Source organism: Grammomys surdaster, unplaced genomic scaffold (assembly GCF_004785775.1).
Source record: "Grammomys surdaster isolate TR1022 unplaced genomic scaffold, NIH_TR_1.0 224, whole genome shotgun sequence".
In the NCBI taxonomy this organism is placed as follows: domain Eukaryota; kingdom Metazoa; phylum Chordata; class Mammalia; order Rodentia; family Muridae; genus Grammomys; species Grammomys surdaster.
In genome coordinates this window covers 1133997-1146132 of record NW_021604669.1, presented here as the reverse complement: position 1 = coordinate 1146132, position 12136 = coordinate 1133997, and the positions used below count along the sequence as shown (strand labels likewise).

Below are 12136 nucleotides of genomic sequence, written 5' to 3'. Positions count from 1 at the left end.
GGTGGAGCTGGGGAGGGGTGGAGCTGGGGAGAGGAGGAGCTGGAGATAGGTGGAGCTGGGGAGAGGAGGAGCTGGAGTGAGGTGGAGCTGGGGAGGAGTGGAGCTGGGGAGGGGTGGAGCTGGGGAGGGGTTGAGCTGGGGAGGGGTGGCGCTTGGGAGGTGGTGCTTACACTTAGGCAGCATTTTTCAGTTAGGAATTTGAACAGTGTTGTGCATCTTTGCACTGCCCGTTGTCGCTCATGAGTCTTCTCTGAGGTCAGCCAGATGTACAGGTGCTGCAGGTTGGATGTGGTTAGGAGCTTTGCCACACCCCCAGAAATGGCCATCCCTGCCCACCCCTCAGAGTAAATGCTCTTTGGTTTTTACCACGTCCAGATTCAGCTTCTCCTGTTCCCTTGTCAGTCTCTGTCCCTAGAACCACCCTTCAGGACTACCTTCTTCCTGTGTGGCACACACATTCCCTCCCCCATAAGTGCTCAGCCTGCTGGGTGCCAGGTGGCCCTTTCTAGAACCTTCTGCCATGCACACAAACAGGGACGAACTTGCCTCTGGTAGAGAATAGACATTGATTTAGACAATGCATGTCGAGAAGCTGGGTGGTCAGCTGATCTAGACACAGGGTATTTGGAGATAGAGTGGCCCAGGAATGGATGCGGAAACCGTTGTGACTTGCACTGGTAGAAGCCACTGCCACCTGAGCACACTCCTAGAGTGGCATGCTACTTTGTTGCTTTGGAGCTCCCTTTCCTGTGTTCCTCCTCCTGACGTCACCTGTGCACACCAGGGCGTGGAGCTCCTGCTTCTCTTGGCTTCTTGATGAGGCCCTGCCCTTGCTGGGCTGAGCCATACCATTACCCCTTCCCCTTTCAGGCTCCAGTGGGTCACGTTACTTCTACTCTGCCCTACTGAGTTTGCTTTTGCCTCCCCCTGGCTCCAGGCTACTCTGTGGGTCCTTCTTTTCTCAGGGATGGCTATGGTCTTCATTCAGGGCTCTTTAGTGAACTTCCATTGGTCTTGACCTCTGGCTTTGGTGGAGCTAGCCTGTCTTCTGGGTCGAGACCCTCTTCCTAGGCTTTTACTATCTGCTGAGTGGTCTCCCTCCCATGGACACCTTAGTGGGCAGATGATGTGGTTTATGGGATTCATATCCTTGAGGTACACTGGGGCATGGGCATAGGTGGTAGGGGAAGCCATTTCCTCAGCAGATCTCTTTCTGGTCAGGCTGAGTGATGCTTCCCTGTCTCCTCCAGATGATCCAAATCTCAAGACATGTGAAGCCTACTGCCCAGGTCCTGCTTCCTGTGGAATGTCCTCTTTGGGACTCTCGGGCCAGAGCTGTGTACCCCTGCCCTGTTCCCCAGCTGCCAGAAGCCCTCACCGACAGCAGGAAGTGTAGCTCATTGGCTGTGGGGTTCTGCACCATGAAACACTGCAGCATGTGGTCCAGTGCCTCCATGGTCTGGCTGAATAGTCCCTGCGGAAGAGAGGAGGTCAGCAAGGTCCTGTGGGGATGAAGCCCCAAAACTGCTATAATGTCCAATGGCCCCCACTTTCTGCATGTGTTCAGGCTGGGCTCCCACAACCAACAGAGCCCACTACTGTGTTTGCAAGGGGACTTGCCACACAGGTATGGATATTGGTTAGAAAGGCCTTGGGAACCCACTCATGGCTGCAGGACAATTCAGTCCCAGCAGGGCTGACTCCATAGACATGTAGACATGTGACCAGGGCTGTCTTGCCCCAGGACCCCAGGGTCAAAGGGATGTTATTACTGAAAGTAAGTTTTCATCCCAAAGCTCTTAGCAAATTTTAATTCCATTATTTATTTAGCATGTGTGCAAGTGTGTGCATGCATGCTGCAGTATGTGTGTGGAAACCAGAGGGCAACTTTCAGCCATTTGTTCTCTCTTACTATGGATTCTGGGATCAAACTTAGGCCATGGAGGTTGAGTGGCAAGCACTTTTACATAGTAGCCATCCCACTGGTCCTCTTAAAAGTTTTAAAAAGGGGCCTAGATAAACACCTTCCCCTGGTCCTCAAAAGACATGGCAGATGTGACTTCTGGGGTTCATGTAAGCTCCCTCAACAGTGTTTATCACTGGCATGTTCAGGGAAGGGGGGCAGTCACAGAAATGCCCAGTCAGACTCATGTGGCCATTAGGAACATTGGCCATTTGCTATCTGGTGACCTGGAAAGATGGTTCCATTTCTTAGGACAACATTCTTCCACAGTGGTGACAGGCAGCCAGTCCCAAGTGATAGGACAGGAGACAGAATGAGTGGCATCAAACAGGAGACTGGATCAATGTTACCAGCTTCCAACGTGGATGCACAGACTTTAGTTGTGTTTTCTGCAGAGTCAAGGAGTCTTCCAATCACCAGTAGCTTTGAAAGATGTTGGGACAGACACTATGACTCCCTATATCACCACCTGTTCCCAAAGGGCCTGGCTGTCTAGACACAGCCAGGACACAGCCTCGTGGGTGTATAATACAAGTAGGGCTCTTGGGTGTATTCAGATCTTGGCATCCTCACTATTGATTTTTTCCTTTTGAGCTGTGTACCCCTTGCCGCCAAGTCACTGTGGGAAGGTGGGAAGGGTACACAGACAGCCTGGTGCCTTTGCTCCACAAAGTGGAGTTCACTTCACAAAGCTGTCCTGCCCTTTGCTACTGACATGCCGGGCTGGGACTATGCCTGGCAATCTCATGTGCCCTCTGGTGGTAGCTATGAGACATAACATGTATCTTTTCTGCAAGGCCGGCTAGTATTGAAGAGGGTGGACCAGGTGACCCAGGCAGGCAGATAGGTGTGGTGAAATAGAGCCCACTTTCAGGGACAGTGACTCCCTAAGCCACCTTAGTGTGGCAGAACAATTTCCTGCAATATCAGGGAGCGCTTCTCTTTAAGAAAGCCATCTCCCCTCTTCTGTGAATTCCTGGGGTTGGCATGGGGCTTGGGAGAAGGGAAACACAGTGGTGACTTTGCCTACATGGATCTTGGATCAGCTGTGCATACCATTACATACAGAGTTCCTGGGCAGGCACACACCAGGTAAGCCACCTGTCTTAGTAATCATGGCCCAAAGGATGATGATCATGGACCATGTCCTAGGCAGGCAAATGCCAGAGCCTTGAGGCTACTACCCAGGGCCTCCACCCTGCCTGTAGAGCGGCCAGCCCTTGCTCCCCATCCAGCCACACACAGCAGACTGAGCCTGGTGTCCTGCCAAAGTCCCCTTGGCTTTAGTGCATGCTGCACCTCGATGTTGGGTGGTTCCAGGAGGTGGGAGGTGTGCTTCTCCAGGGCATCCAGCTGTGGCAGGGTAAAGATGCTGCGGAAGCAGATGGAGAGGAGGCGGGATTTCCTGTCTGCATCCATGGGTGGCCTCAGCTCACTGTTGGGAGGGTAAAGGGTCCTGAGGGCCTGGGATTGTGAAGGCAGAGGTCAGGGTTCAGGAGTCCCCTATCGTCTGTTTCTGACAATGCAGCCTTTTGCTGCTTCTACTTCTGTTTTTTTTTTTTTTAATTTATTGTTGTTTTATGTACATTGGTGTGTTGATTGCATGTATGTACATGTGAGGGTGTCAGATCCCCTTGAACTGGAGTTCCAGACAGTTGTGAGCTGTCACGTGGGTGTTGGGAATTGAACCTGGGTCCTCCGGAAGAGCAGCCAGTGCTCTTAACCACTGAGCCATCTCTCTAGCCTTGGATCTTTGCTTCTTACTGAGATTTGTGCACCCATTGGCCTCCTCCGTCTCCTACTCACCTAGCAACTCAAGCACATGCTGGCTAAGGGCCTTCGGAGGTGCCGTCAGTGCAGTTCTGTACCTGCAGGGCTCACAGACTCACTCATGCAGGATCTGCTTAACCGTTCCCTTTCAGTCAGCCACAGGCCATGCCCTGGACTCTAGCAGAGCACCAAGCTTATAGGAACAGTCTATGAAGCAATACTCTACCAACTGTCAATCAGCCTCGACCCAGTGCTGGGGCCCCTACCATGAAAATGTTGCATTCTCCCTATCTCGCTTCCTACTTCAGTCTCTTTCAGCACCTTTCTCAATTCCCTGTGCTGTACGTATCCCATCTCAGGGGTATGTTTAGAGAACAGAGGTGTCTTCTGCTGGCTTCCAGCTGTGTCCCCAGAGACCATTCAGGGTCTAGCACCTAGAGATCACCAGTGACTGTGCAGCAGGTGAATAGGAAGTGAAGCCTAGCAGAGACAATGCATCTGGGAAATGCAGTCAGAGTGGATAGCCACCAGCTCTACCTGCCAACCCTGCCAAAGGCCATATAAACTGCCTGCTGTGGTCTGTGAGCACGTAGCTCTGAGCACCCTGGTCTAACCTCCTCCCTAACCTGTGAGTGGAAAGATAAACCAGGTCCTGCATCCTTGGCTCTCTAGATCCAGGTTCATCCCTTCTCCCTGGGGCTTGGCTAGGTCTAGATGCTTGGCCTCCTTGATTCTTCCTTACTTGAGTATCTGAGAGAGAGAGAGAGTCAACTCTGTGTGGAGTGGCTGTGCTCAGACTAAATGTCCCAGACCCCTCATTGCCCCCTATGACCTGTGGTGGCTTAAGCTGCTCTGCCTTGCAGGGCTTTGATGTCTGACATCCCTCCACCTTGTCCTGCTAGCAGCCTGGGCAGAGAGTTGACAGTCATCACAGACTGTAACCTACCAGAGGCTGGAAATAATGTGGATGGCCTGCTGACGGATGCTGGTGAGCAGCGTGTCTTGCGGTTCTTTCTCAATCAGTGTCTGTAAGTCCACGGGAGAAGGTGCAGAGGCTAGCAGACCCCACCTCTGACACCAAGTCTTACTCCCACTACACACAACCTGGGTGATGCTGCTGCTTGTCTTAATCCACCTTGTAGTGAAAATCATTCCACTCTGCTGCTGGGGATCAGGCAGGGGACAGGAGCCACCCTGTTTTGATCAGTGGCCCTTAGCTCCCCACGCTACTTCACAGTTTCTGAAATCTGACGTGATTACTTTGGGACCCAAGCCAAGAAATTATGCAGAATGGAGTGTGTTTGCCTTTCTGGGTCTCAATGGCATCGCTTGTAATGTGGGCATACCTGGTCTGCTCGGGTCCCAGCAAGACCCAACTAACTCAGGGTATGTGGAGTATTTCCAGATGGGGCTGGGACTGTGCTTGCCCTTTCCCAGGTCTGAGGGAGGAGGCTTCCTGTACCTAGGAAAGCTGCTGGTCTGAGAGAGGAAGCTCTGCCTAAGAGGGCTGCTCTGAGGGGAAGGCTTCCTGTGCACATACCATCAGACACTCGAGGAGTTCACTCGTCTGGGAGAACTCGTAGCTGTGGGCACCTTCACTCCGGCTGATGGCCCCCACCAGCATCGTGACAGCCGTAAGAAAGCTTTGTTTCAGGGTCTCATCCTGTGTAGGTCAGGCCCCAGGGCACAGATCAGGCTGAGAGCCCAGGAGCTTGGGGGGAGAGAGCAAGAAGCGAGGCCAAAGCCACCATCTTCAGGCACACTTGAGTCAGGGTAAGAGGGGCATGGTGGGGACCACTGGGCTGGGAGCTGGTGGGAAGGGTTTTCTTTAGAAAGGAGCACACGCTCTTGGTTTAAACGTGTGAATTCTGTGAGCCTGGTCAAAACGTGACAGGGGCCTGTGAGGGTTTCTGGGGTGTGGTGACTATAGCCTTGATGGGTAGACTTAGGGTTGGCCATTATGACAACCCAGGCTATGGTGCTCCTTAGAGAAAGGAATCACTCTGGTCTCTTAGGATCCAGCCCTCCCCCAAGTAAAAATCCAGAAGTGGGGAATGGGGTCCTAATTAGAGCAGAGAATTTTTCAGGGATGATAAAGGCACCAGGGTAATGCACCCCACAGGAGGCTTGGCAGGAGGGCAGGGGAGTTGGACACAGGACAGAGATGGCCCTGGGCTTCTCTAACTCCGCGATTGGGGCAGGGCAGAGCTGGCATCCTCTTTCTGTCCTGGGGAAGGTGCTGGACTGGGGTGATGGTGAGCAAGGTAACCTGTACCCAAGAGCTAAAGCGGAAGTAGAAGATCATCCTGGATAAGATGTTGTCCACCCAAGGCAGGATGTAACTCTTGGCCCAGGCTGCCATCTGGCCGTAGGAGAGGAGGATGGTGCAGCTGGCCCACTTCCACCGAAGGTCCTCAAGGTTGTGGTTGTGGGGCTGGGTAGGAGTGGATTTGGTGTCAGGCCTTGCCCACAGTCTACTTGGGGAGTGGTGAGAGGGGGTACCCTGATCCCAGCAAGGTGGGGGAGGGGAGTGTCTAGAGGGTCTTTGTTCACCAAATGAGAACAGCAGAAATGGAACTGGAGTTTCAGGGAGTTGGGCTGATTATACTGGGTCATCAAAGGTGGTGTATGAGGCTCCACCGGAACTGGAAGAGTTGGGGCCTCGCCTGTGATAGCCCTTTCTTTATATACCTCAGCACCCTGAGGGGCATACCATACACGTGTGGGCTGCCAGGGACCTGGAAAGATCACGGTTCTATCCAGACAGACAGTAATGGGCAAAGTGGAATTTCCTGCTTGAGTGTGGCCCAGAGTCACCTCTCCTCTCATATGTCACTACAGTACTAGCCTGATGACACTGCATAACCAAACAGGTAACCACAGAGAGTCTGAGGCGTGTGCTTCAATTCTGCCACTTGCCAGATGTGAAGACCCAGCGGAGCCTTCTCTAGGTTGCAGGGTTAACCGTGAACAGACCATCAAGAATGTGGAGAGCTTCCCCAACCCAGGAATCCCCATGGAGAGGCTCCCAGGAACTGTCTTCCAGGGGCAGTCATGTGGGGTGCAGTAAGGTGGCACAGAATGGAGCCCCCTCCAATGTTCACAAGCAGTTCTTGGGCCGAGTGTCTCACCTTTCGGATAAATCTTTGCCTCAGTGATAAACTTGCAGTGGTTGCTATGCTTCCCTTCAGGCAGTGTGGGATTTGATGTCCACCCCTACTCCCCCCTCCCCAACCTGCAACCCCAGGAACCCTGAGTTGATACCTTCAGGGAAAAGTTCTGTAGGCTCCACTTGAAGGGTGTGCTCCGCCCAAACTGTTCTAGGATGGCCCAGGCATCATCCAAGTGGCGTACTGCAACCAGCCCCACTGTGAGAGCAATGCCCTGTGGGCAGAGTCCCCTGAGTCTGTGACCAGAATCCAGTAATTCTCCAGTCCACCATCAGGGGGCAGGAACTCACACACAATTTAGGACCTGCAGCTCAGAGCCCAGACACCCAGGAGGTGTCTCTTGTGGAGTCTGGTGGGTCGAGTTGGGGGTGGGGAGAGGAAGAAAGAGAGCTTTTGGGGTTGGCTGTCTATCATGGCAGCTCAACTCTGAGCAGACATGCTCAGGAGTAGCAGTGAAGACACATATGAGATGCAAGAAATGTGATTAGGGTTCAGTTTGTGACTGAGTCAGAGATCATGCTGTGCAGCCTTCAGGACCTGACAAGGATCAGGGCTTAGTATAAAGCAAGGATCAGGCCTCAGTGTGCGTGCATGGTCAGATCTCAGATTGTGAGCAGCACCAGGGCTCAGTGTGTGACCAGGACCAGGGCTCGTATTCTGACTGGAGAACCACGGTGTGAGAGTGATGAGGACACAGTATGAGAGCAGACTCCGGGGGTCTCAGTGCTAGGAGCAAGGTTCAGCATGTGATGAAAACAGGGGTTCAGCGTGTGACCTTTAGGGCTCACTATGGGAGTGGGATTAACGGTCAGTGTGCGTGTGCGACCATCAGGGGTCATGGTGAAACCAGGTAGGGGCTCATTCTGTGACTAGGAACATGGCTGAGTATGAACAGGGTCAGGGCTCAGTGTGAGATGGGACCACAGTTGAGGGTGTGATGAGGATCAGAGCTCTGTGTGATGGAAGCCAGGGGTCGGTAGGTGACCAGCACAACTCAGTTTATGATCAGGGTCAGTGTGTGACCATGACCAAAGCTGTGGTTTGGGTTAGAGGATCAAAGGAGACTGGGTCCTCACCTCCCCTGCATGGGCCCTCACCTCCCCCTGTCTGGGTCTTCACCTCCCCTGCATGGGCCCTCACCTCCCCCTGTCTGGGCCCTCACCTCCCTCTGCCTGGGCCCTCACCTCCCCCTGCCTGGGCCCTCACTTTCCCCTGTTTGGGGCCTCACCTCCCTTTGCTTGGCCCACTGGTGAGACGTTTCCAAGAGGGTTTTGAGATGCATCCTCACGGTGGTGCTGCTCTCCTCAGCTTGAAGGATTAGCCCATAGTAGGTAAACAGGAAGGCCTGGTGGGGTTCAACATCCTCTCCTGAGCGGGACCCACCTGACCTGAGCTCCTATGACCAACTTCCCTGGGCTCCCTCACCCTGAGGCCACCCTTCTCATGTCCCAGGATGGCCTAACTCCCAGCCTGTGGTAAGGGAGGGAGCCACTTCTAGTCCAGCTGCCCAGGCCTAGTCCTTTTGCCCTTTAGATGCACCAATTTTGTTCCAGAGCCCTGCTTGTCCCATGACAGAGCTCATGGGCTTGTGTGGTGAACAGGCGGGGGACCTTGGGACCTACCTTGTCTGGGGAGTGCTCTTGCTGTGTCTTGCCAGACTTGGTGACGGCCCACAGCAGTTCCTTGGACCACACATCCACGTTCAGGAATGGCACCGACTTTCTGGCTGTCTGTGAGCAGGTGAGGTGGACAGTGCTGGAGGCACTTTCCCCTCCAGAGCCTGAAAGCCCTGGCTTCCTTATTCCCTGTTCTCCCCTCCTCTAAGTTTTCAGCACTTGAGCTTGTAGGGTAGATCTCAGAGATGAGGAACACATATCTCAAGGTACCCCTAGCTGTGTTCAGGATATCCGAAAGCCTGGGAGGCTACAGTGTGGTGTCCAGCCACATTCCAGCATGAACTGAGGGCTCAGCACATAGGAGCTCAGTGTTAGCAAAAGTGGTCCCGGGACAGGGTGGGCCCCATAGGCCAGGTTCAGTCTGTTTCCCAGTGTGGTTCCATGCCTGGCCTGGTGCCAGCCTGTAGTAGACACTCGACTGTTTCTTAATGAAATGAGGGATCAACACATTGACCCTTCTAAATGGAGGATTCCGGAAGGTTCCATCTTAGCTCAGTAGGATGGCTGTAATGATGTCTAATAGACCTTCATCTCCAATGTTCCCAGATGCTGTAAGTCAATGAGCCTGATGTTTTTGTTCCCAACATTCTTCTGGTGTTAGGGACGTCCCTTAACACCCAACTCTTAGAAAAATATTGATAAACGGTCAAAGAAGTTTGTTTAAAACATATAAGCTAAGTTAAAAGATACCGTTGAGAGTATGATATCCGCTGGCCTCTCTTTTTGGAATGGTAATGTAGATTCTGTGGCATGGCATGTTGGAAGTATGTCATTTTCTTTTTGATTTTACAGGTTACAGTTAAGGGATTGATTGCCTTGAGTCCTGAAAGAGACTGAACTTTGGACTTCTCAACAATGTTGAGACCGTGAAAAGCTTTGAAGACTTTTGGAGTTGGATTAAATGCATTTTGTTCTGATACGGCTACAAGCCTGTGGGGACCAGGAATGGAATGTGGTCACTCAAAGGAGAATGGCCCCCACAGGCTCACATATTTGAATGCTTGGTCCCTAGGTGGTGGAACTCTTTGGGAAGGATTAAGAGGTATTGGAGGAGGTGTGTCTCTGGGGGGTGGGTTTTGATGTTTCAGGAGCCTACAACATTTCCAGTTTACCCTCTCTCTGTCTCCTGCTTATCGACTAGATGTAAGGTCTCACCTACTACTCCGGCACTATGCGTTCCTGCCTGCTGCCATGCTCCTGGACCTTCTGATTTGAAAATTACAAAAAGGAACATATTGATGAAGGAGGTATAAGCTCAACCTGGCTGATACTGAAGAACTTGGAACTAGAGGCCGAGGCAATGGCTCAGTGGCTAAGGGACCTTACTGGGCAAGCTTAAGGACTCAAATATGAGTCCTCAGCACCCACTGTAACGCCCCAACCCAACCCAACCCAACAACAAACAAATCAAGCACTGTTGCATGTGTCTATAATCCTAGCAACATGATTTTCCTATAATGTTCTTTTAAAAATGGAAATTAATACTTAACTTGGTCCAAGACTGTGTAAAGACTATATTCATAACATTATTTCCATCAACCGAGGACCACAGACAATGTCTCATTAAGTTAAAATGGAGCTGGGAGATTTCTATTGCTGCTGTCATAGGGTCTTTCTCCTGTGGGTTTTATTTGTTTCATTTTATTTTATTTTATTTTTAAAACTTTTTTGTGGTAATGTGGTGATGCTGGTAGGAACAGGCTTCACCACTCTTGTCAAACCTGACATATACAATTATGGTGTGGTGTATACTCCTTGATCATGATAAATGACTCCGTTGCTGGCTTATGCATTCACTCCTTTGATCATTCCTTGAGTTACTTCCTGCATATATATATATATATTCTCCTCACTCTACAACAACGTCAGCTGGCAGAAGCCCCATACAGCTTGTACCATCTCTTACTTTCATCAAAGCCCTGTTTGCGCAGTATTGAAAATGCCCAACTGATCTGTAACAGGAAAGAAGTGCTCTTTGGTAGCAGGGTGATTGAATTGACAGCTTTATGTATGTGTATGTGTGAACATTTGGTCAGCACCAATTAAAAAACAATATTGACACAAATTAAAATTCAAAATACATTTGTTTAGGCAACTAAACTTTTAGGGATTTATCCTAAAGAAATCCTAAAATGAGATACACTGTGAAACCAAGGGCGAGTGTCTTGCAAGGCATATGACCATCCTAGAGCGCCCCCTCCTGGTAGGATTGTTTATATCATTTCCTAGTCTTATTCCACCTCTGAGATAGGAATTGCTCTCATCAGATGGCAGAACCTGATAAAAGCTTGCTTATCCTGGCTAGGCCCTGCTCTCAGTCCATTCCCTGCTTTCTAGGATACAGAACAGATGGCAGGTTGATCCCAGAGTACTGTGACTCCCGGGAAGCCTCCAGGTTACTCAGAAGCAGCAGGTATGTGTGTGTGTGGGAGGCATCAGGGGGTCTTGTCTTCTCACCCAGTCCCTTCTGTCTGCTCACTGTGATGAGTACCAGAGCCTCTTGTCTGCAATGAGAATGTCAAAACTCTGAAAATTAAACATTTTCCCCCTCGTAGCTCTGCAGTCTCCTCTGTGTGTGGCCCAGTGTGATCCTAGCTGGTGTGGCACGGACTGCAGGACTTGTGCATACCTGTCTCTGCAACATGGGCAGTTGTCAGTGTTTCTGTCTGGGCATGCACTCTACACTCTGTTCAGAGCTTCCAGGGACTATATAGGGCAGGCACAGCTTAGAAAAAAAATCAGAATATTTGAAACTTTGAAGCCTATTTCCAAATGATACATATTATATACTATATATGTGTAATATATGTTATATAACACATATATGTATATAACTCCTATCTGTGTAACACATACATACACATACACACATATATACAATATATAACATATATGTGTATATAACATATACACAAAACACACACACACATAAAACACACACACACACACACCCGCAGAGATGGCTTAGTGGTTAAGAGCACTGGCTGCCCTCCTAGAGGAACTGAGCTTAGTTCCCAGCACCCACATGGTGGTTCACAGCCATGTGTAACTCCACACCCATACACAACTTGAAGGAGTCGATTCTTTCCTTCATGTTCAAACCTGGGGACTGAGCTCAGGTCATCAGGGTTAGTGAGAGCACTTTGACTCATGGAGCTTTGTTACTGCTTAAAACATCCAGGCGTAGTTAACTCACAGTGAAGTTCACAGCACTGAGTGCAAGAGACTTGAGCACACATTAGAACTGCAAGCTGCATGTACCTTCTAGCTCCTGGAATCTGCACAGTGCTCCAGAGACTTGCCACCAGCGTGGCCTATTCTGATTATAAATTAGTGTCGACTTTTCTGGGATTGCCTCTATTTAGAGTCCTTCAGTGTGTGCGTTTTTTTTCACTGAGAATTTCTGAGATTCATCCAAGCTGCTGCCTGTATCAAACTTCTTTCTTTCTTTCTTTCTTTCTTTCTTTCTTTCTTTCTTTCTTTCTTTCTTTCTTTCTTTCTTTCTTTCCTTTTCCTTTCCTTTCCTTTCCTTTCCTTTCCTTTCCTTTCCTTTCCTT

The 12136-nt window shown here is 50.5% G+C and overlaps 1 protein-coding gene across 1 annotated transcript in view; it reads right to left on the bottom strand.

The window, feature by feature from the left end:
- Positions 1-12136, bottom strand: part of Mroh5 (maestro heat like repeat family member 5) — a gene marked incomplete at its 5' end in the record, with an annotated part of 55415 nt that overhangs the window by 21384 nt on the left and 21895 nt on the right. The window contains 9 exons of the mRNA XM_028773272.1: positions 171-275; positions 1379-1524; positions 3178-3398; positions 4680-4759; positions 5274-5396; positions 6009-6167; positions 6998-7117; positions 8132-8248; positions 8526-8633. Coding sequence (XP_028629105.1) covers positions 171-275; positions 1379-1524; positions 3178-3398; positions 4680-4759; positions 5274-5396; positions 6009-6167; positions 6998-7117; positions 8132-8248; positions 8526-8633 — 1179 coding nt within the window. The remainder of the gene's footprint in view (positions 1-170; positions 276-1378; positions 1525-3177; positions 3399-4679; positions 4760-5273; positions 5397-6008; positions 6168-6997; positions 7118-8131; positions 8249-8525; positions 8634-12136) is intronic.